Here is a 25,427-nt window from a genome sequence, read left to right as displayed (position 1 = left end):
TTATTATAGCCAGAATTTACTTTCAGCAAGGATGAAATGGCACCCAAAAAATAGTAATATAGAAAAACTATTGGAGACTTAAAAATGCATAGGTCAGGCCATATGAATGCGGGATTGAGAGACCAAATAGACAATATTACAGTTCATACACTTACAAGACAAGATGCAATAACTAGTCGTGTGCGTTTCAGACATTAGACGGATAAATTAAATAAAAAATTGCAGCCATTGTGTTTGTCTCTCGATCAAATTTTACATCAAATTGCCTTACCTTACAACTTGCCTTAATCTACGGAAACCGGGTCCCTCTGTATCTTCCTGCGGAAAGATGGGTCATGGGTCACCTGATGTTCTAAATCCAGACTCTCAGACCAGAGAAGTAAAAGCCATATCCTCACATAATACACTATACTAGAGAAGCCATGTTCAAATCCAGAAAAGGAGGAATTAAAAGAATCGGAACCTGCTTCGTGAGTTGATCAACTAAATAATCGAGTTCAACCTTTTTACCTTTTACTTGGCTCAACTAAACTGTATGAACAAAATTGTTATCACGTGTGAATGATATCTGCACCATGGGAATAATATTTCCTAATCATTTGCCAGTATGAAGCATGAAGTACAATTTAAGGTTATATAAAATGCAAGGCAGTGAAGTACCTCTTGAAATGTTACACCCCATATCGCCTCAATGCTTTGCTTAAACTTGGCATGACATTATATGCTTGGTACGATCTTCTTAGCTCAATTATGGAACCCACCTAATCAAAATGGATGGATGCATTAGACAAAATGTAGAACAGAATGCTAACTGTAATGATTTGGTCTCCTATCAAGTGCTCTAAGCATTTTTTATAAAACTGAGCATCAGCACAAACAAGACTCTAGAATTGTACTTACAATTATTAAAATTGATGTAAAACCAATTGCAAATCCTTCATTGATATGTCGCAAGTAATGATCAAGTATGGTTGATGTAGTTGCCAAAATACTTAACAGTAGCCCTCCTGCATATGTGATGACAAGAAACAGCCAAAATCCCTCAAGAAATGAGAAGCAGGTTCAACATATTGCCCAGACAAAGGCATAAGCTTCCAACTACATACTGTAATTATTTTACAGACAGAAACATACCCCAGAAACGTGTTGATGCCTGAATCTTTGTGAGATATTCAATAGTAGCCTTCCCAGGCTTTATATTTGGTATCCTGGCACCCATCTTATTCAGGTAATCTGCTATTTCCTTCGGTAAGTTGGCCTGCATAGGAGTTTCCACATAAATAACAGAAAGAAGCAATGAGTACTAGAATAAACTAATAGGAGCCAAGATTGCACGATAACAAGCATAGCATACTAACAAATTCAACAATTGATTAATAGATTAGAATGTTTAGCCCAAGTATACAAATAAAAATATATATAAGACAGTGGATCAAAGCATAAAGTTTAATCCCTGCTCCAAGTACCCAATGTCTCTCATTGAAAGCTCAGCAGTCCATTTTATGATTTAAAATAATAATAAAAGCAAAATTAAGGATAATAGTAAAAAAAGAATCATACAATACTTTCTATTGGCATAGATACCCCAGGTAGTAATAGCCAGAAGAAATAAATCATGGCAGCAGAAGCAATTTAGACTAAAATAGCAGGCAATAAGCAGGTTATCATCAGAAACTTAGAACCACCAAGGTTCAAAAGTACTTACAATATCAAATATATTGAACAGAAAAACAAAAAACGCATATATTGAATAGTAGACCCATGGCTCTGCACCGACAGATGTTGCAGGGTTCAATATCTCCTTAACATGCTCCCAAAAAGGTGAACCAAGGATACTGCAAAGAATGCAGTGTGTTAGATAATTGCTGGAAATTTGACAAAAGGTAGCCTTAAGGGAAGTGCATAGGACAAGACAACAACAAAGCCAGGCTATGTAATGCATCAAAAGCATATTACCCCAAAATGCAAATGGAACAGAGGATTCAAAATAAGTATTTAAATCACTTCAGGTCACAATTACCTTGCAACAATACTTGGAAACGCCAATAGATAAGTGGTGGTGAGAACAGGCTGCATTCCTGACGGATTAATATTAAAAGGAATATAGGGTTCTACTTCAGTAATTGGGGAATCTTCCCTGTCCAAGACACAAAATTAAGAAAAAGTGACAATCAGAAAGATCATATGACCATTTATCATAAGTTAATATACAAACAGAGAAAGTTACAATATCCTTAAATGAGTTCAACTAAAGTCCTAGTTCTCATAAAATTAGTTATTGCCCGCTGCTCAGAATAGCCAGAAAATATAATATCAATGCTGCACCGAGAACGATTGAAACCAAAGCCTATTCTCTCCACAGAATGCATCTAATGTCTAGGCAAGTAGCACTGACTTTACCTTGCGGCAGATGCCAGTTTAAATCCGTAGTACTGCAGCTTTATTTTCCTGCAACCCTCAGTAACAACAACGGCCCACATTGTGACTACAGTGAAAACACCCAGTACAGCAAGCATGTATGGCCACCAACCCACAGCACTTCCTGGGGAAGCAAGAAACCAATACTGATGCAGACTTAAAAAAATACAGAAAACACAGAATAGTTTCAAGATATTCTGAATGTACATGCTCTGTTGATATCCACATCTACGGAAAAACAAATATCGTTGCAGTTTCTATATTGGACTAGAGCAATAATCACTAAAAGATTGATGTACAGGTACTATTTTTGCACCACTTTCCTTACCTTCCTCTAATCCACATATATGATTACTTTTATGAAAATAGCTACAGAATGTACTCTTTACACTGAAATCAAATTTTGGTACAGGCTCATTTTTGTAATAAATAATCGCTTGGTGTTTTTAGTTAATACTATTAAGAATTTTGCATGGAAAAGAGAAATCCTGTAATCATTTCTTACTTTTAAAACTTGACAGTTTTTGGTACTGAATAATTATAATTCTGACAAAATCTCCACCCAACCTAAACAGCACTAAGACCTCAGTCAGCGGATACGACATACCTGAGAGCTGAGTCAACATCTTGTACAGTGTATCAGTGTATCCGGTTAATATTCCAACACATATAATTAGAGACGAACCTTGACCTGAAACACACGACAATGGACTAAGAAGGCTACCAACACTCGCAACTCAAAGAAATTATGCAATTTCATCACTTTCAAAATGTAAGAAAACAGGGTATATATAGGCACGGACAAGCCAAAAGGCTGAATTCAAGACCATAAGAAGCTAAAACTTTTAATGAATTTCTTGTATTCTACAACTGCTAAAACTCATTTTTCTAAAAACGTCTATAATCTTGGATAGCAGCATATTTCCCTATCTCAAGGTGAATACATGAGAAGATTATCACTATTTCCAATCAATTCCTCCAATCCCAAATAAGGTCTCCTACATCAATTAAACGTTTTTGCTTCAAGCTCTATTTCCAGAGTTACTATAAATTCTAGAGAAAAAAAATACTAGCAGTATATTTATTTGGTCAGTTGTTCTTATTATCTTAAAATTAAAAAACTTCTCTGTAACAATTGGAATGAACAACAAATAAGGAATAAATGTGATAAGAAAGATACCAAATCCAGATTCTGATATTGTATCACAGATCCATGTCATAGTCATTGCACCACAAACCAAAAGAAAAGCAGTCACCATCACATGCTTGACCCTACAAAAACCATAGACTTTAGCTTACAGATAAAAGGTCAAATATAGCATATAGAAGGAGGAAACGGATGGACACTGGAGAAAAAATGATTTGTAATTTCATTCCAGGAAAAGGCTGAATATGTTTCATATCATACCAATTTCTTAGCATCAGAAATTGTTGCTTTCATGTTTACATTACTAAAGTACCTGTAACTGGCTGCATAAATTGAATATTGAAGAGAATAACAAGCAACTATAACAGCTTCTACTATTGCAAAGCCAAGTGAAATCCACCATCTGCAATAGAAAGAAAAAATAACATGCTTTGTAAATGTCCAATTAATATTATCAAGAACTATACATGTAGCAAGGGCTCTTCTCACTGCTTGAGATGAAAAACTAGACACACATATAACTCTTAATCTTCTCGTGACCATCCAACCCCTCCTTCCTCAACTTCACTAAGGATGGAACAACATGACAGAGTACCTGTTTTCAACCGGTACAAGAGAACGCACATGAGAAAGCAACAAACAAAAGAACCCATAAAAATAAAAGAAACTTAGGCCAAAAGCAGGATACTATGGGGTATCTTTCTCTTGGCAAGGAAAGCATGCCCTTTTTTTCCCCTTTTTGATGATAAGTTAACAAATATGTCTATTGAGATCATAGAAGATGGTTACCAGGACTAACGAACAAGAAAATTTTACAACCATTCCTAAATAGATCATAGAGCAACACTGCATAATTTGAAGGAATTCCTAGTCCCATCATTTATCTGATCACAAATTAGTAATTTTCCAACTAAAAAAAAAAGCAACTCCAGAATCCTAATGTACCATTAACTCTAGAACACGGACCAAAGAAAACTAGGCTTGTCATAAGAGCTTCATACTAAAGGAAATAGCTTTTGGTCATTTGTATAATAATTCCGTCTTGCAAGAACATAGCAAGCATCCTCAACATCTATCCATCTCCACTTTGACATATAAAAATGAGGGTGGCAAATAGGTGTCATAGCATGAAATTAAAAGAAGAAAAAAAAAGGAATTTAAGTATACACAATCATGCAAGAAAAGAAATCATATATGGCCAAAGAAAAGTTACAAACCTGCATAATTATAGATGCAATTATCTGAGGGCTGATACCAAGCTGAAAAAAGGACAGTTTAAGCTCCGCAGAAAAATCACCCAGGTCATCTACCAAAAGAAAAATAAAAGGCCAGGCATTTGTTATAGACAAATTAATTAACAACACTAACCAAAAATGCAGATAAAACTCCATATAGCTTAAAAGGAAAGGAAAAGGGTGCAAGTTTTTCTTCTAGATTACAGAACTTACCAACAGACCCAGAGGCAAAGCTAAGATAGTCTTGCGGTATCAACCTTCTATCAAATCCAGGTAGAGGGATGAAATATCCAATACGACTAATTACAAGAAGTATAGCTGTCACAAACAGCCTCCTCCGAATCTCACTCTTAAAGAATGATTCCGCAGCATTATTCAGGACAGAACTCAACCGTACAAAATTTAGAAACCTATTTCTAAAATATTTTGGTCTAACATGTGAAGTCTCAATGTTATTAACAACATTGTAATCGGAAATATCAGCCCCATCATCCGAACTTGAAGGAACAACTTCCAGGTTTAGAGACTCTGAAGATGATGATTTGACATTTACATAGTCGCTTCGAAGCTGATCAGACGAATTGCTAGACCATTCGCGTCTTGTTCTTGACCGGAACCATCGATTTGGCAGCACGAAATGACTTCTACTTGAGTTCACCAATTTCATCTTGAGAGTCCGGTGGGCTTTGGCACGAAGTGGATGATAAAACCGTAGGTCACGAGCCACATGTCCATCTGCATACCAAGTCATAGTAAAATATTCAGTACACATCATTATTCCATCATAGAAGTCAACATTGTATCTTTTCCAATAGCTCATTTCAGCTAGAGAGAAGTATAACCAATTTAAAGCTAGAAAATTTTAAGTAAAATGTCCGAGTATGCCTGACAAGTTTCTATCCTTTCCACCAAAATTGTATTGTAGCTTTTATTCATTCAGCTTCTAACATCACCTATTTCTCCCCATGTTTGAAATATTCCAAGCTAAATTAAGTTCCGAAAATGAAACATGGTTAAATTACGAATTCAAAGCATTTCCAATCAAAACCGCAATTACGAATTAAATTCATAGCCACGAATAACTAGCTCCAATTAACCAAAACCGCATGTTTAACTAAGTCTTTTCGAAGTAAAGCCCAACTTTCAATAACCTGTAAATAAAATCACTTCAAAAATCATACGCATATGCTGAAAACTGATGTAAACTCTCAAAAAATTGAACCGGTGCTCAACGCTTCTTTATTAAACATACACTCCTTTTACTTCTAGATTTTCTAAGGAACCAAACAGGGGGAAGAATAACCTGGAATTTTAAGCGGTTTCGTTGATAAGAGGCTAGGGTTTAACCGATGAGAGCCAAGAAGAGTTGCTTCCATTGTCCACTGAAAGAGGGAGGCAAAAAAAAAAAATGACCGTATTTTCCAGTAGCGAGAAAATATTCAGTACTACAAATCATTAATCCTTAAGGGAGGAAATCTCCTGCTTTGTTGCTTATTTTATAACCTAAAAATATCTCTTTTGACTTTCTTTGACTTTTTATTGGGTTAATTTCTTTAGACTTCCTCAAACTATAGCTTTAATTTTAAAACCAGCCCTTAACTTCAAAACATTTAATTGAATCCCCATAGTATTGTATCAATAAGGGTGAGTTTGGATGGGCGGTGCGTTTACCTGTGATTAGTGTAAAAACAGCGGTGGCGGTGAGATTAGATACTGTAGCGATACTGTAGCGTGAGACAAAAAGTAAGCTAAACGCACCGCATCTTACCCAATCGCCCATCCAAACTCACCCTAAGTTTCTTCCACCAGTTTATGTTTGGATTTAACCCTAACTAGATTTAAGCACATAGATAAAAATCTTATTTATACTTATTGTACGATTAACATATTAACAAAAAAAAAAATCACACAAAATTAAATAAATATGTTTTTTTTAACACATCACATCTAAACAGATCAAAATAAAATTCAATTTAAAAAAAAAATCAAATTACTCAAATCTGTTCAATCAAATAGCTGAGTTTGAATCCATATTGAAAATTTTAACTACCAATTTTTTGATAAAATTTTCGTAGTAAACTATAATTACAAAAACCAATTTCGTGGGTTCAAATCACAAGGCAACCCTACTTATGGTAGGGAGTAAATGTAGGCAACAAGTGTTGGGTGTAATGATAAAGTCCATTCCACTCCCAAACATTGAATGCAAATTTAAACTTTGGAGACGATATTGATAGAAAGGGTAACCCGAGCATTAACAGTAAAACGGACATAAAAATAGAAAATAAATCGCAAAATAGATTATCCATCTGCCCGATAACACTCGTCAAAAACTGCTTGAAACTTCACAGGCGCATTTTGGTTGTTAATCGTAATAGTTCATGCGTTTCCTCATCCATTGGCACATTATCTTTCTCCATTCGTTCAGCAACTACAAGCGGCATTTTACCAGCATTTGCATATCCTCGAAGAAGCGAATTATATACCATAGTACTCACACGCCCAGCATTTCGAAGAATCACCAACAATTTCTCCAACCCTTCGGTATCACCGAGCTCTTCAAGCTGCTTCAACACTTCGCCAACCAATTTGTTATTAGGATTCCATTTTTTCACACTGCTAACACCTTGCTTAAAACAATCCAATACCTTCTCCATTTCTTGTTTCTTCAAATAGCCCCTAGTAAGAAGTTCCCAAGCGGTATAACACAGGGAACTACCCTTCTGTGCAATCTGCCGATAAAAGTTTTCAGCCATTTCGATTCGGTCTCCGTTTATGTAAGCTGCGAGGAGTATGTTTGGAACTCTAGCATCGCCGCTTCCGGAAACAGACTCCCATTCACTATACAGTTTCTCAGCTTCTCCAAATTCCCCGAGTTTCGCAAGCGACGATATCGCACATGTGTATTCCGTATCGCTAATTTTACGGAAACACGATTTCATCTTCTTCCAGATTCGATGAACCCCATCTTTATCCCCCATGCTTGTGTACAAACTGATAAGGGAGGGATAAACAACTCGATTTTCCCGAGTTGCCATCTTCTCCATTTCCTTCAAAGTACACATTGCCTTGTCAATTTGCTTTCCTCTGATATACAGATTGGTCAATGCACTAAATGTTACCCAATCAGGCTCGATTTTCGCCTCCTTTAGCTCGACAAAGATTTTCCCGGCAGCTTCGATGTCATTTTGGGAAGCACAAACAGATAACAATAAATTATAAGTAAAGATATCTGGTGAAGCATTTTTCTTTAGTTCCTTCACTATTTCAGGGACCTTTTCTAGTTTTCCTTCTGAGATGTATAAAGAGAGCATGTGGTTGTACGGAAGCGGATACTTTGCGAAACCACGATCAGACATTTTCTTCATTAAAGCTTCGGCTTTACCCGATAACTTGTTCTGGACATACGTGTGGAGCAAAGCTGTATATGTGGCTTGGTCTCTCATCTTGTCTGGAAGATCTTTGAAGAATTTCTCCGCGCTATCTAAACCACGAATTTTTGCAATTAAGTCCAAGTGAATGGCGTAGTCACCTGGTAAGAGCTTGATATCTTTCTGCAATCTCATCCATTCACATATCTACAATAAAATAAACTATGGTGATATAAGGCCAAGCAATTTGAAAACCCAGCTATAACATGCAGTAATAATTGTATAAATGGTTTCTCATCTCAAACCGGAGTTTAATTACGAATTTTCCCTCTATGAAAACTGAAAACTTAGTCCTTCTTAGTTGCTATGAAATTCAGATTCATATGCAAAGAATTAGTAAAAATCATTAGTTCAAGGAGATCGTGCGTTTATGGATGGCTAAACTAGTTCTACAGATCTGGGGATCAAATTCTGAAAAATTAAAATAGATGGATTAAATTCAGGAATTCATAATTAGAACGAAACATTTACTTCAGACTACTCAAAAAAAAGAGCAACATAGGACATTTTAGAAATAGGGATAGTTCTCAACTGAAAATGAAAATTAAGTTCAAAGTTAAAGCAAGCATATACCTCGAGGGCGTGCTTATAGCGCTTGAGCTTACGAAGCTCTCGAACGACTCTATTGAGCTCATACTTTCTGACCGTACGACCTTCCTCTTTCCATTTCTGTATTGTAGCTGCAGCGCTGTGTTTCGGATACACAAGGCCTATAAGCCTCCGTCCCAACGTGTTTCGTCGACCTCCACCGCTGCTTTTCGGAGCGACTTCGTTAGTTGGTACTGCTTTCTCTACCGACGCTGCCGTCGAGAAAAAACGCGACGCGATGAGGGACGAACGAACGTAGCGCATCAACATTGTGTTTTTGTTGAATCCGTAAGGCATTTGATCAGGGTTTTAGCATTAGGGGAGAAGAAATAGGGAAGGCAGATCAAACGGCACCGTTTATTTCGCGCTATCCTGCATGGATTTAAAATCCAGCAATATCAGGGGATTAATTTCATATTTTTGGGCTCCAAAAGGCCCAATGGACTGAAACATACCCGAGGACCGTTAATGAAGGGGAGTACAATTCATTTTTGGTTAAAATGTGCTATTCATCCTTGTATTTGTATATAATTTGAGCTTTAGTCCTTATACTTTAAAAGTTAAAATTTTAATCTTACTTTTTCTATTTAAAAATCCTAGTCCATAATTATCGTCATTGGTAGTTTCTACCAAATTTTGCCAACTTATAGTTTTTATCTCTTGTTAATCATGTGCCACATCACATGAGGTCAACCTAATCAAAATTCCAAATTGACAAATCTTGATAGAAAATGTTTTTAAATAAAAAAACTAGGAGGACCTTATTTTTAAATTTTTAAGTACAACGACTAAATCTTAAGTTTTGTGAAAGCCCAAAAACTAATGGCATATTTTAACATTCATTTTCTTCACATGCAATAAATTGCTCTCAACTTGGATCAATAGGTTGGGTATTTTTCATTGTTGTGAATTTTAAATTTGAATTTGTAAATTTATTTCAATATCCGAATCTATTTATCATTTACATTAAATTCAATTATTACTTGTTATACAAGGAAAAAGTTGTGGTAGTTAGTGATGATTCACTCGAATAGCGGAGAATCGTAAGAGAATTAAGGTAATCAAAATGTGGTTGCAAGAGAGGAGATGAGAGGAAGAGCCGAGGAAATTAGAGGAGAGAGAGTGTATAGGCCTTCTATCTTGATATTTGTAGGCTTTTAATGGGCTATCTCTAATCATTTCCTAAGATGCCACGTGTTGTCTATGCATTGATTCCGGGCTCTTTGAGATTTAGTTGACCTATCAATATTTTATCATCGTAAGTATGAATTATTATACCAAGATAACAAACATATATATATGATGTGTGAATGACAGATACTCTATCCATATCAATGTTGTGATCTCGATGGTATAGTCGCGAAATCTTAAACTCACAAAATGATCACTCTTAGTAAAAAATGTACTCATGATGTTAGAATAACACGAAAATGAGCTCAAGAGCTAGAAGATAACAATACTACTCCATTATGGGTTCAAGATTTGTGGGTTGATAATTAAAAATGGACTTGGTCCTCAATTAGCATATATTGGCTTTACTCATTTGTCTCAAAAGAACCGGTTGAGCAATTCTCACTTATGTTGGCACAATGGGCTTCAATAGCTTATGCAAGATTCAAAGGAGAAACTTAAGAAGCTTCACAGCTACCACTATAATCCACACCACCTTAGCAATCACATAACCCCCACCCAACTTTGGGTGGTCTGAGTGAAATGATTCATATCAACCTATAAGGTATTATTATCCACTTCCACAGCTCATTGAGTTTCACAGCTGTATCACTATAATACACAGCATGTTAATAGTGATGTTAACACTTATATTAAATATCCAACACCAACTCAAAACCTCAAAACCTTTTCTGCTTTACAACTTAACCACAATGAAACCATTTTTTTTATATTTTGTATGTTGATTTTACTGTCTATGTTCGGGGTTCGTTGTTGCTCCTTCCAATAATGTTGTATTCAAGGTTCAAACGGATTAAATCGAATAAAAAAATGGATTAGGTTGGTGACATGGATGTCTACGACACATTATTATTATCACATAACATGACAGATGAATTTGAACGCGTAGGGAAAAGTGGGTAAAATGAGAGCAAGGCCACAAGAACTGGTGGGGATATACGTATACAAATAGTCTTGATGTTGGCACGATGAGGCCTAGCCCACCATTGGAATAAAACAATAAATTTAGTCATTAAGTTTATATTTTTACCAAATTTATCTTTATTTTTTCATTAAATTTAATTATTAAATTTTTAAAAAAAAGTTAATTTAGATCAACTTTTTGAAAAAAAAAATATTTTTTTTATAATTTACAAATTATTTATAAACGTAACATATTAATATGAAATATAAATAAATGACTACGTGGATTGCATGCTAATATCGTTAAAAATTTAATGCTTCTATCTGTATTTCCCTTAAAAATAAGTGGTTTGATTTTTTTTTTTAAATTAATGATGAAATTTAATTACAAAGAATGAAAAATAAATTAAAAAATTTGTCGGCATATACCTTTAAGACTCGTCGTTGCAGTATTTTTAAGGTTTTTTATTGGTCCTCCTTAATGCGTGACGTTGTCGTGTATTAATTACGAGGTTGCAACTTTACTAGGCATACTTGTTGCCTTGTCATCTGCACAGAGACAAAGACAACCAAATCTTTGCTGCAGGTTTGTTCTTTTTATGGTTACGTCGTCATATTTGTGAGCGGCTATGGCTTTTGTAGTGCCGTACTAAAGTTTAAAACCCTTTCCTCGTCAATGCTGATGATGAGAGATAAACCCAAAACCTTTAAAACTTTTTCATTTATTTAATGATTATATGACAATCATTTATTAAAAAATTAAAAAGTATTTAGAAATATATAAATTAATTAAAAAATGTATTTTTTTCATGTTAAAAATGAATTTAGACAACTGGTTATCCGGATACATTTTAATCTGGACAGTCATTGGTTCGATTCATTTCAGATAATTTTAGTAAGTTTATATGTTTTTATTATTTTATTATAAAATATCAGGTTATTATTATTTTAAAATTTAAGAATATAAATTATAAAAAAATTTACATCAAAATAAGCCTAACAAATAGTTGTCAAATTCAAATGCATATTGATAACCATTTGTCTAGATCCGTTGTAGATGTGATTTTAGTTCTTTTATCTATTTATCTATTTTGTAAATTTAAAAGTTTTTTATATTTATATATTATATATTGTAATTTTTATATATTTTCAATATATTATGTACTTTTTATCTATCTTTAATTGAATATAAATTTATATATTTTAAAATAACAATAACTTAAAAACTAGTATTTTATGAAAAGAAATAAAAATCTATAAACTTACTAAAATACATCCAGAATAAATATGGACAAATGATGTCCAAGTTCAAATGTATTTTGACAACTATTTGTCTCAGTTCATTTTTATGTGAAAACTTTAAAATTTTAAATTAATTTATATATTTTTTAAAATTTTAATTAATATCTGCCACGTGCCTCAACAAATTGGATGTTAGTGACCACGTTAGCACAAACTAATAATGTTAGTGCAAAAGTACTAACCTGAATGACGAAATGCAAATTTAAGTACAGATTAGATAAAAGGAAATTCATTACTAACTAGGAATTTTTACACAAATTCGGTTTTTTGGCTCAATTTTTTATTTGTTTATTTTCATAAATGCATTTATATTGGATTCCCATAGCTATCATGGTATTAAAATCAATATATTTTCACTAAAACCTTGTATGAAAGGCTTATATGGTAGGCAAAATTTTCATGTTTGAGGTTACATATTATATGCTTGTCTCTACACTTCAATGGTTTTAATGTAAAAGGACAAAAAAATCACTCCCTTTCCCAATGAAATCAATTATTTGACAAAATCAAAAGGAGTAGACATTAACTGGTTTATTTTTTAGATTTTTTAGTATCCGATGATGATGTTGGGTTCGGGTTAAATTTCAAGTCAAATTAGATTAGACTTTTAAATCGAAAAATTTTTCTTTTAACATTATTTTTTATCCATAAGATGTAGATCCAAACTTTACTTAAAATGTATTAAACTCTTACTGCTTGACCCAAAAATTTGGTTATTTATTTCTTATTAAAAGAAATTGTTGGATAAACTATTTGTCATGTTTTATTCATGTTACTATAATGTTTTGATGAATAATTTGGGGATAATTCCACCAAATGTTCTTGAACTATTACTCGGATTTTAAATTGATTCTTATATCTCAAAGCGTTTAAACCGAACTCAAATATCAATATTATATCAATTAATTTTTCCTATCAACCGAACTATTAGTTTACACATTAAATACCAGCTCAAATGCATATTTAAAACTTGTGGATTAAATTATAAACACGTGTGTATCTACTGTATAGACAATTTGAATATAGCGTGTTAACAGATAACTCTCCTAGAATTTATCAGTACTATTTGAGTTTTTAACGCATCAAATCTAAAGTATTTATATATAAATAATCCACATATTTCAAATATACTCCGAACGAGATATGATATTGATACATTAGGGACTCGGTTACAATTTATAGAAGTTGGAGCACCAGATATTAGACCAAATTTGCTATGCCAGACATCCCACCCCCAATAAGCCTCATTTACATATTCAACTCAAGCAGCTAAAGGACTTGACTTATTCTACTGTTAGAAACTTTTGCTAAAAAGTCCTTGGACTAAGCTATATTTGACATTTGTTTTATCTAATTTATGGAACCTGAAATGAGATAGGATTGAATTTTAATAGTAAAAATAGATATTAGACTCTTCAGTCATCTCATTCAATATATACATATATATATATAGGTTTTCTGCAAGGTCTTAACCTGTTAAGTCCTTCAATGAAGAATGATAATAGTAGCAATGAAAAAGATACCTTCCCATTGCTTTCAATCACATGGCTTCTCCCAGCCAACAAAACTACAACAATATTTGATGTTGTTTTGATAATAAAAAGGAGAAATTCCTGGGAATTGGGTTTTGATGATAAATTTATAATTTAATTATTCTTAGTCTCGTAATTTGATGAGAAATTCCTGGGAATTGACTTAAATATGGAGTGATTGTTAAAACTTTTGTCAAATACTTGCTTGAAACGGGTTCAAATCGTGTACCCATTCCCTACCCAGTATTATATATATATAAGATGTATTTTAGTTTTGAAGTCAACTTTTTGGATAGAACTCATTTTAGAGAGCATAATTAAATTATAAATTTTTAGGGGTTTAAAATGTAAGTTTATAATTATATTAAGATTAAAATATGGTATTAGTTTTTATATTCTTTGAAAATTTAAAATTTTATCTTTATACTTTTGTCGAAATCATTTCTATTTTGAAAAAAAAAACAAAAATTAATAGTCGACTTAAAAAAATAAAAATTGGGAGTCGCCACCAATCTTTTATTAAGGTGTGATTGGATCACCTAAAAAAATAGCTTTGGTCTACGAGTTTTAAAAAAATGGATCCGGGAGTCGGTTACGTACGAGGAAGGATTAGCACCCTCGTAACGCCCAAAATTGATACCTAGTTAATTAATTAGTGTCTTAATGTCGAAAATTTAAAAATATGATCCTTAATAAAAACGTAAAAAACGTTACTTATTAAGACTCTTATCATTTCGGAGAAAGAAAATGTCACATCCAATGCATTAGGGCACGACATTCTAATTCCTCAAAAATGAATTAGTCCAAAATACTCGTGTAATAAAATTTAAAAGAATATTCATTTGTTTAAGATTTATAAAGAAATCGCGGCCCAATACGTTAGGGCACAATTTCTCAAAATCCTAAACTTGGAATATTTCCTTTGTTATTGTTTTTTTTTAAAAAATCTTTGTCTCGAGAAATCAATACGTCACATCCAATACGTTAAGATACAACATATTAAATTCCCGACAACAAGCTTTTCATTTTATTTTTTGATTAATGAGCAATTCTCGATTGTTAGATTTAACGAATAAAATTGGAACCCAATACGTTAGGGCTCAATTTCCTTGAAAATCCTAAATACAAGATTATCTCAATTTTGAAAATTTTAAAATCGAGTAAAAATGATGTAATGCTACATTAAGTGTAAAATACAATAATAAATACAACAATGGCATAGAAATAAACGAAATTAATGTACATAAAAAACAACGACATGTAAAGTATCAAATGAACAAAATATAAAATGAAAACATAAATCAATAAGCAAATGAAGGAAATAAACAAAAAAATATAAAGAGAAGAAAAAAGGTACAAAATATATACATGAAATTATAAAGAATAAAAGACATACACATGGGTTTACACATATAAAATTTTGGACTATAGAATTTATAACAAAATATATATAATGCATTTATGAAAATAAAATATATATAAATATACATATATATATATATATTATAACATATGTGTTGAAAATATAAGTTTGTATTTAAGCAAATAAAAACATAGACATGTATGTATATATATAAAAATATTCATTAGAAAATATATAAATACATACATGTACATATATACAAAAGTAAAAAAATTGAAACTAAATATAAAAGTATATATATGTATATAAAAGTTAGGAAGTAAAATAAAATAAAATAAAATATATATAAGCATACGTATACTATATATAAAACAATATATATTACATAAAAACGATGCATGCATATGAATATAATAATAATAATAATAATAATAATAATAATAATAATAATAATGATACAAGATTAATGATGCCACATAATAGTATTAATAATATTAAAATAATTAATTTAATAATAAAAAATTAAAATAACAAATAGAGGATTAAATAACATCAATAATCAAAGACCAATTAATTTAAAACAAAGAGTATAAAATAAAATAAAAATATAAAGTGAAATAAAATGTAAACAAATTTGAAAATGAATAATAAGGGAAAAAGAGATTTGAAATCAACAATATACAAATCAATAAATACATTATACACAAATCAACAAAATAAGAACGCAAGAGAGAGAGAAATTTGAGTAAATATTCTTAAGAATTATTATTACTCCCCACTTCAGTCTTCTTTTTTTTTACAATGAAGGGAGAGGCCTTTATTTATAGTTGAGCCTCCCCAAATCCAACGGTACATATCAATTACATCAACGGTTAAGATTAAAGGGTATCTACAAATTAAATCTCTAACATTATAAAATCATATCTTCTAAGATTGCACATCCTTGAAGATTATGTTTCCATAAGCTTGTAGATGGACCTTCAACCTTTTCAAGTAATGGACCATTCCGATCGGGCCAAATGACATAATTTTGTACTGGACTTAGACTTTATTTTATTATTTTGAGTTTATTATTTTTTTGTGAGCCAGGGCTAAAATTGGGTATTACAACTTTTAGTTTCAAGAATTTAGTCCATTTACTTTTCTTCAGGTCCAACTGTTAACATTATTAAAATTTTTGTTAAATTCAAATTCATCACAACATATTTTTTTTGGCTACATGGTTACAAAATGAATATTTTTTATATTTCAAAATGTCACGCCAATAAACTTAAAAAAAAAGTTAACAGTGTTAATAGTTGGACCTAGATTCTAAAAATTAGACGGGCTAAATTCTTGAAAATAAAAGTACAAGGATTAAATTTTAATTTTTTAAAGAGTACAAAAATTTACGACATATTTTAACCTTATATTAACTTTATAATTTCAAGAGGAATTAAATCATAATTTTACTATTTTTGGAGGAGTCAATGCCCGTACCAATCCCTGAAACATATGCCATAAGTCCTTGTACAAAAATAAGCCACCAAAAACTTTGAAGGGATTTATCGGAAAAAAATTGGTCTCATGATTGAAAATATACATTTTAAAAAATAGAAATACTAAAAATAATCAAATTAGGATAAATGAACTAAACAAATCAAAAAAAATATTAACATAGTACAAGGACCTTTCATATAATTTGACCTAAAAGTTAAGGAGATTTTTTGCTCACATGTGGGTGCAGGGGCATGAAAGGTTTTACAAGCACACAACGCTAAAAAGAGAAGTGATAAAAGCAACGTTTAGTATTTAAAATTGGTATTTTTTCATTTTTTTTAATTTCTTATTTTGCTCATATTAGTTTTAGACTTTTGATAACTTTTCTCATTTTGGTCCCTAATTTTGGGTTCTACTAAAGTATGATGATGTGGTACTTAGAGATTATGCCATACCATTACTTGATTTTCTTTAAAAGCAGTTTAATAATTTTTGGGTTTGTGTATACTAGGAGTGAAGGCAGAAACTCTTTTTATGGGAGGTTAAAATTAAATTTTAATTTTTACGATAGTAAAAATGTAATTTTATCATTTGAATAGCCTGTATCATTATAATTTTAAAGGATTAAATCAAAATTTTATCAATTTTAAGGGTCAAAGTACAATTTTACTTTTACTAATTTAAATTTTTAAAATTTAAAAGATTAAATGAAAATTTATTCATCTTAGGAGGGTCTTTTATGTCACGCGTATAATAAATTAGATAAATGGTTGTCCAATTTCATTTAAGTATAGGCAAAATCATTTGTCTAAGTTCATTTAAACGTATATTTTAGTAATTTATATTTTATAGTTTCAAAAATAATAATACAATAATTATTTTTAAAATAAATTCTAGGTATTTTTTCATTCTAATATTTTAGATTTTCTTAAATTTTAAGATTTTATTTTTTTATTTTATGTACATAATGAACTTAGACAAATGGTTGTCCAAATTTATTTATATTCTTTTTAACATTTATTTCTAGTAAATTTATATTTATATAATTTCAAAAACATAATATAATTTATTTTTAAAAGTTCCATGTTTTTAAATAAATTGGATTGGGAGCAAAAAGAAAAGGAGGCTAGCACAATATAAAGTGCTCTTAAATGGATCTTTATAATTAAATAAAATTTTGGTTAAATAGATAATTAATAAATTTTCTCAAGCTTAATTAAAAATTGAGGGCAGTTTATTTATATGTAAAAGGTTTATGGAAAATATTTTCTGCATTTTTTTGTGTTTATTTCATAGAAAACAACTTGGTCAATGTAAAATGACTTACAAATCAACATAAAATAAGCTATTTTTCCTATAAAATAGCTTACCATTTGGAAAAGCTTAAGTCATTTTTCCATAAAAGAGCTCATCTATAGATAATTTTATTTTTATATAAAATTAACTTAGATCAAACTTAATATTATTATATTGATAATAAATTTTATTTTTATTTTTAAATGTATTTAAAATTATTAAAATATTAATATAAAATATTATAATTTTCAATATTATTAAATATACATATTTAATCATTTATATTTTGTCATATAATAAATTATTAATATAATTAATATAATTTATTATTTTAATAAATTAATTTAATATTTCAATTTTATTTTAATAATAATAATTTTAAATAATATTCTTCACATATTATTGTAAATATTCAATATTAATATTTTAATAATAAATATTTATTACAATTATAAATATATTAATAATAAATATTTTGTAGTATAAAGGTTAAATATGTCATAAGTCTTTGTACTTTTATTTTCAAAATTGTCCTTCTACTTTTCGATTTGAAAATCAAGTCCAATTGTTGACATTGTTAATTTTTTGTCAATTTCGTTGATGTCATATTTTTAAATAAAAACTAAAAATGACATTGTAATGAACTTGAATTTAACAACGTATTTTTAATATATGCAAAAAAATGTAAAATATAAAATAAACTCAACTACGTAATGAAAAGATAAAAAATCTCAAATGTGTATTTGTTTAATTGAAGACAACTTTATGAAATATTTTAAGAAATCTGTCAAACAACAGGAAATATTTTACACAGATTCATGCAAACACCAGAAAATATTAACTTTTCTAGGAAAATAAGTCCTTTTCCATAAATCATTTTTCGGAAGTCATTTTCAGTGAAACATATAGACCCTGAGTACAAATTATTTGGTTAAATATATAAAATTTGATTTAAAACTTTTATATTGTTAAATATTTGAATCTTTAAAATGATCATAAATCATTTAATTAAAGAAAATTAAGATTTATTTTAAAACTTGAAATTTATTTTAAAAATAATTTTATATTATTATTTTTGAAATTATAAAAATCTGAATAACTATATGTTTAGGTTTATTATGCACGTGAAATAAAAATATAAAATTCTTAAAAGTTCAAGAAAATATAAAACAAAACCTAAAATTTTCTAAAATACCTGTAATTTATTTCGTAAAAGAAAATAAATCTACTAAAATTCACAATTAACAAAACAAATTTCATAAAATTTCCTATTTTATAATTTTTCAAAAGATAGGTTTTTTAAGACACATGTCAATATTCTATTGGCTAACAATCTGCAAATCAAATCAAATAATGACCTAACAAAATATCATAATATTAAATTAAAAAAAATCAAATTTCAAGACTAACGTGAACGAATAGCTTAGCCCAAGAGAAAATGATAGTATATGCCTTATGTTAGAGTAAGTTTGGATGGGCGGTGCGTTGTGAGATTAGATGCTGTAGTGATACTGTAGCGTGAGACAAAAAATAAGCTAAACACACCGCACCCAATTGCCCATTCAAACCCACCCTTAGATAATTTCTACATCGTCCCACTTCTAAAGGCAAAGTACCTGAATGTATGGATACCCAAACTCCACGGTAGGACACTGTCCTCCGCTCCTAAGGGATGTATTATCCCCAATCTCGACTGGACCCGACTCAACAACCAATCAAATTCGACCCTTTATCAAAAGTTACCTTTTCGGCATCCCAATTTTTGTAGTAAAGAGTAAAGTGTGTTGCTTTTGTACAAATGAGAAATTTTCTGTTTACCAATATCTAGCTTTGATTCGTTCCATGATCTTTCATCTTCAGTACACATGGATTTTCAGACAGACATAATAAAGTAGAGGTAAGAATTGTGAGGATATGTTTGAATGTGAAATGGAAATTGTCTGTCACATGACATGAAATATAGAGAGAGTAGAACAGAGATCTCACGAATCATATCAGGATCTTTTTTAACTGATTGGGAGTTTTTTTTTTTTATAAATCAGTGAAGGCAGCTACCTAAGCACATGGAAGATCATGTTGTAATGAGGTCAATTTGCATGTTGGTCCCTTTGTGGGTCCAATTGTTATGACTGTGTCCACGCATTTGTACTCCCTTCGTACAAAATACCCCCAACAACTTGCCTTTCATCTTCCACATTGTAATTTAACTGCCATAAATCCCTAACCCCATATGTTTTCTTTTCGATATTCAAGTTAAATTATTAAAATAGTCACTTTTGGTTCCCTCGGGTTATATTTTAATCACTTATGTTTTAAATGTTATGTTTTAGTCATTGAGTGTCAATTGCCATTAATGGTGTAACGGCAAACTGATGTAACACATTAATTGCCTTATATTTTTTTCGTTTTGAGTAAAATTTTTTTTCCTTTACGTTAAAAGAGATGGAGGAGGGAAGAAAATAAAGGGAGAAGCAGAAGAGAATGGAAAAAATAAAGGAAAGTTAAAAAGAACATAAAAGAAAAAAATTTACTCAAAACGAAAAATTATGGGGACCAATTGTATAATTTAACCTAATTTTTTTGTTTGAAATGACGATTTAACGTTTATGTTTAAATATTTTTTGAAGAATTACGTTTACATATTTACTTGACTTTAAAAAATTTGAAAATATTTAAAATAATAGGGCGGGGCAAAGCGAGGATAGATGTATATAACATCCATAGAGGTTAGAGGACAGATGGATTTAGTAATATTCGCCCCCGCCCCACTCCATTGCCATCCCTAACATTGAACATGTTCAACCGATTATCGAAAAAGAGAGAAGATGTGTCTTCTCTTCCACAACCACAATTGATCTCTCTCTCTCTCTCCTTACTTGGTTTTGAAACTTATTTTTTGTATAATTATTTAAACAAAACCTTAAATGACACGATCAATGGTAGCTTAGTGTTACTTTTTAGCCTTTTAATTTCAACCATGAATTTAAAATGAATCTCACGGGATCTAATTATAATAGATGTTTCTATGGATAAAACATATTTACAGAATTATCATAAGATAGAAAAAAATGAGAGATCCACCTATCATAGTTGTGAAGTGCTAACTTTATTTAAAAGTATCGCTCGGGCATAGGTGTCTATATTTTGAAAAATGAGCAAAAAGGTCCTTACACATTAAAAAAAACTTGTAAAATAATCATATTTTATAACAGTTGTAAAACGCGTATCACTTCATATTTTAATAAACTAACATTACGTTATTTTTATATGATCCATATTTGTTTTACGATTATCTTCAGAGTTTGTGATCGTCCCTTTAAAATATTTTATCTTCAAAATTCAAACACACATCTCTTTTCGAAAATACAATATGCTTTACGCTACCATTCACTCCATAAAATTAACATTTTCTCTTTATTACAAAAAAAAATCCCTTCATGCGTTTTCCGTAACATAGTACAGGGACTTGTATACATTGCATTTACCGTTAACCTTAAATTAGACAATATATTGGGACGCAGTGCAGCAGCTTGGACCGTTGCAGACAACCCCAACCATCCATAATAAATATAGGAACACAAGGACTATGCTATCTGGGGGCAACTTTTTCAAACTTTGCTTTCATGGGTAAAATTATGATATTCTATTTATTTAAAAAAATTATTAAATTCATCATTGTTTGTTAATTTAAAAAATAAATTAGTCATTTTTATTAAAAATTCTCTCTTTTTGTATTGTTAAAAACTGGAGTGGTGTATAGAATAACCACATAGTGACGCTTGGCGTGCTATGTGTACCTCATATTGGTTTATAGAGATCAGTTTTTAACAATAGAAATAGATAGGATTTTTAACAGAATGACTAATTTACTTTTTAATCCAACAAATAGAGATTAGTTTATCCATTTTCTAATAGAAAAATCAAAATGAAATATAACTCCTAATATAAAAGCACCGATAATACTTTTACCGCTTTCCTGTAGTAATTTCGAGAGACAAACGAAAGCTTTATCCACTTTAAATCGGTATATAATTTCTTTAAAAATTATAATATTATAAGTTAATATAATAAAATTACATTTTATCCTTTAATTCAATTATAGCACCTCAACAAAAAATTATGTTATAAATATATACAAATATTAATAAATCCGAAATAGTACTTTAAAACACACCAATACTCATATGTATCTATATTTTTATACTATATTTAAGAATCTTACTGAATTTGCGTCACTCGGGTACTAACTCAGTAGAGAATTTACCAAAGCCTCCTTATTTTTATAAAGGCACAGATATTATTTTGAGAGCAATCTTATCTTTTCGTATAAAATTTAGAAAAATGTTTACATGTGACGGGATTTGAACCCAAAAAATCATCCTTAATTTTAACCTTTCAACTTTACCATATCAATCAGAACCACATTTGGTTTTTATATCATTTTTTAATTTGTTAAATAAAATTTTCATCCACACTAATACATAAAAAAAACCGCTAATATATATTCTTTTTTATATAAAATAATAAATAATTTATTTATTTATTATAATGAAAACCACTATTTAAAGGAAAAAATTATCTCACCCACACATTGGGAGATAAGGATTCTATCATATATCAACAACAACGTCTCAGGTGAAATCTTATTATAGTGAGATCCCATGAGATCTTTTTTAAAATCAGCGACTATGATTAAAAGATAAATATGATGAGACTGTAGCCGTTTGATCAGGTCACGTCGGAAACAAAGATATTGTCCTGGTGATTTGGAACATGGTAAATCAATTACCGAATACGCTGCTTTTATTTGGAAATCAGTTTCTCTTATTCAGTGTTGAAACGGGTTGAATTGATTAAGAGGCAAGATCACATTTCTTAATGCAAATTTTACATGACATGATCAATGATGAAGTAATGTTTCTTCTTCTATAACGAGATCTTTAAACAGACGATACATATCTAAACAATAAAAGAAAAAGACGAATAAGACCTTGGTTTTAACCTTTAAAATATCTCATATAACCAAAATTATAGAAACATTTTGCAAGGCAAAAAGAGGTTGTTGATACCAAAGATGTAAAAAGGTTGAGAGTGAGGTGGTAAAATTTCAACTTTGGACCGTACCATACATGTGGTAGTGGCCTTTTTCTTAAATGATATATGGTCCAACAAAATATGCCCCCCATTGAAAGCGACGAGGAACACCATTAATTGATCGGGACCATCCATTTCATCTATTCTTGGTGGTTGGAAATTTAAGCCTACATTTCTACTTCATTGCTGTCGCTATGTCTTGCTTATTTCATAATGATGTTGTTATGCTTCATGTAATTAATCTATGCCATGTGGAAGGTAAAACTATATATATGAATTAGGGTTTTTTTTAGATGATGATAATTCTGGGTTTGAGTTGTTATTTAGGTATTTTTAATTGGGTTATTTTGAATTATTGGTTGAAGCCATTTACTCTCAAAGTCTTGGTTAGATACACTTAATTGACTTTTTTTTTTATAATTAACTTGGGTCAAGATGAATTTGGGTCAGAATTAATTGGATTAGGTTTTTGGTATTGTTGATTATGAATTTCATCTCTTTGAGAAATTAGTCTATCTGTTTTAATTTGTTAGAATCCGGTCCCCGTATTTTATGAAATTTAATAAGCTAGTTCTATTGTTGGTAAAATATAAATTGTTAAATTATTGATTTTCGATAATTTATCGCACAAAATTTCTTAAAAAAAAATTAGGAAAAGGAGAAAGAGAGTAGTGCATGGAAGAAAATGGAGGGAAGATTATTGGTAATCTCAAACTTTTTATAGCTAAAAATTAGAAAAATGGAAAGAAAAAAAATTAGTGACATCCAATGCTAGTAATTCTCTTTGTTAGGGTTGAGAAATATTTTTAAGTAGCCACCAAGTATGGCTCCCAATCAAGTAACCCTGTGTGCCCACACCCATTTCCTTTGCAGCTTATTAGCCTTGCCAATTTCCCATTTCCAATTTGATCCCCAATTTTCCCATTCTTTTCATCCAAGTCCTCACCTCCCCAATAACACTTTTCTCCTTCAACTTCATCTTCTACAACACCATTTTCTTCATAATCTATATCTTCTAAAATATCATTTTCTTCACAAAGTACTTCATCTTCTACAACATCATTTTCATCCTGTACAACACCATTTTCTCCATAAAGTACTTCATCTTCTTCTACAACTTCATCTTCTTCGGCTACCTCATCTCGTTCTTCTTCTTCTTCTTTGTCATCGAAAATTGGGGTATTAGCGGTTGTTTCTTTCAAAAGGCAAAGCCTAAGCCTGCCCTCACTTCGTTCTACATGGAAGTACGTTTGACAAGAAGGGACATTAACGGCTTGAAGTACTAACCGGCCGCCTTCGCGGTGAGACGTGACTTGGACGCCATTCGAACCGCTAATGGACGTCAAAGGAGGCGGAAAGCTGCTGCTGCTGCTACGATTCATCCTTTTCATCACCAAATTTTCCCTTGTTTTTAACGGATTATAACTCATATTTGAACCGCTAATGGATGTCAAAGGCGGTGGAAAGCTCCTACTATAACTCATTCGTCTCGTCACCGAATTTTCCCTATGTTTCGATGGACTGCAGCACCCAAAGGTAATGTCGTCGCTGATATCGCTTCCGGTCTCACTGCCTAAGCTTTCGGTGCACATTTCAAGGCTTTTTTTACTTAGGGCAGAAGCTGAACTTTTAACGAGAGGGTGCACGTAAACTTCGTTATTCTCCGTAGAATCTTTGGGACCGGCGAGGGATTGAAGGAAACTCCACACACCCATATCAGCATTTTGCTTGCTTATATTGTCGCTGTTGTTGTTACCGTCGGTAATGTTAATGTCGGTGTCATCATAATCATTGTGGTATGAAATGGGTTCGGGTTCGGAAGGGTTAGTGAAACAGGGCGTGGGAGTTTCAATGGAGTCTTGAAAACTAGTTGGTGGAGCCAGTTTCAGCCTCAAAAAATGTGATTCAACGATCCTTGGCTCGAGGCATAATTGCAAACCTTGACATACACTTGAGAACATTTTTTTTTACCCACCAGAAGGAAAAAAGAAGAGAAAACAGAGGAAAAACAGGGGAGCTAAAATGAAAAAAAAAAAGGTGAGGAAAAAAAAACCCTTTTTTCTTTTGGAGAATTTTCTGAGATCAAATAGGGATGTGGGGGATGTAAATGAAAGAGAAAGCTTGCATGAACAACAAAAAGAAAGCAATATATTTGGGATTGGAGGAGAGGAATATGAAAGAGAAGGGAAAGAGTTGTAGGATGATTTATAGTTGAAGAAACAGAGGAGAGAGGTGATGACCTTTTAAAGTACTCTTACCACACATTCATTACCTAAAGGAAATAACAACACAATTTTGTAGTGAAATTGTTTGGTAAAAGACATATTTTGCTGTTAAAAAATAAATTAAGGTTTAAGTTTTAACTTCTTTCCCATTTTGAGATTAAAAAAGCACTTAACAAAGTTAACCCAAACCCAAATTCCTTTTTATTTTTAACCAAAATAAGTT

At 31.0% G+C, this 25,427-nt stretch overlaps 3 protein-coding genes across 4 annotated transcripts; all 3 read right to left on the bottom strand.

Moving 5' to 3' along the window:
• Positions 1-85: 85 nt before the first annotated feature.
• On the bottom strand, positions 86-6,273 carry LOC105762616 (preprotein translocase subunit SCY2, chloroplastic). 2 transcript variants are annotated; one of them, XR_001124000.2, is made up of 15 exons: positions 6,104-6,273; positions 5,014-5,535; positions 4,783-4,871; positions 4,081-4,160; positions 3,879-3,968; positions 3,599-3,690; positions 3,026-3,109; positions 2,401-2,542; positions 2,021-2,137; positions 1,706-1,835; positions 1,135-1,258; positions 901-1,007; positions 661-761; positions 511-568; positions 86-318 (listed from the first exon to the last, which is right to left on the bottom strand). XR_001124000.2 is itself a non-coding variant. In XM_012580401.2 (14 exons), exons 1-13 carry the CDS (start codon positions 6,174-6,176, stop codon positions 672-674), a joined length of 1,740 nt encoding a protein of 579 aa, XP_012435855.1. In that variant the 5' UTR covers positions 6,177-6,273; the 3' UTR covers positions 86-568; positions 661-671. The 2 variants fall into 2 exon arrangements, 1 of the variants encoding a protein (XP_012435855.1); XM_012580401.2 differs by having other exon boundaries at positions 86-568.
• A 560-nt stretch (positions 6,274-6,833) lies between these two features.
• LOC105762617 (pentatricopeptide repeat-containing protein At4g02820, mitochondrial) lies at positions 6,834-9,139 on the bottom strand. Its single transcript, XM_012580403.2, has 2 exons — positions 8,805-9,139; positions 6,834-8,378 (listed from the first exon to the last, which is right to left on the bottom strand). Exons 1-2 carry the CDS (start codon positions 9,114-9,116, stop codon positions 7,146-7,148), a joined length of 1,545 nt encoding a protein of 514 aa, XP_012435857.1. The 5' UTR covers positions 9,117-9,139; the 3' UTR covers positions 6,834-7,145.
• A 14,537-nt stretch (positions 9,140-23,676) lies between these two features.
• LOC105762614 (protein FANTASTIC FOUR 1) lies at positions 23,677-25,189 on the bottom strand. The gene has a single exon (XM_012580400.2). It carries the CDS (start codon positions 24,938-24,940, stop codon positions 23,786-23,788), a length of 1,155 nt encoding a protein of 384 aa, XP_012435854.1. The 5' UTR covers positions 24,941-25,189; the 3' UTR covers positions 23,677-23,785.
• Positions 25,190-25,427: the final 238 nt, after the last annotated feature.

Source organism: Gossypium raimondii, chromosome 12, assembly GCF_025698545.1.
Source record: "Gossypium raimondii isolate GPD5lz chromosome 12, ASM2569854v1, whole genome shotgun sequence".
Taxonomy (NCBI): domain Eukaryota; kingdom Viridiplantae; phylum Streptophyta; class Magnoliopsida; order Malvales; family Malvaceae; genus Gossypium; species Gossypium raimondii.
This window is presented reverse-complemented; position numbering and strand designations above follow the sequence as displayed.

Bases quoted from the DNA above. Each gene is read 5' to 3' on its own strand.
- LOC105762617 (XM_012580403.2), bottom strand. From the start codon at position 9,116: ATGCCTTACGGATTCAACAAAAACACAATGTTGATGCGCTACGTTCGT. The intron at 8,379-8,804 runs GTATATGCTTGC...ATTTTATTGTAG, and splicing joins GCTATAAGCACGCCCTCGAG to ATATGTGAATGGATGAGATT.
- LOC105762616 (XM_012580401.2), bottom strand. From the start codon at position 6,176: ATGGAAGCAACTCTTCTTGGCTCTCATCGGTTAAACCCTAGCCTCTTA. The intron at 3,691-3,878 runs GTACTTTAGTAA...TGGTTTTTGTAG, and splicing joins ATTTATGCAGCCAGTTACAG to GGTCAAGCATGTGATGGTGA. The intron at 762-900 runs GTAAGTACAATT...CATTTTGATTAG, and splicing joins TTACATCAATTTTAATAATT to GTGGGTTCCATAATTGAGCT.
- LOC105762614 (XM_012580400.2), bottom strand. From the start codon at position 24,940: ATGTTCTCAAGTGTATGTCAAGGTTTGCAATTATGCCTCGAGCCAAGG.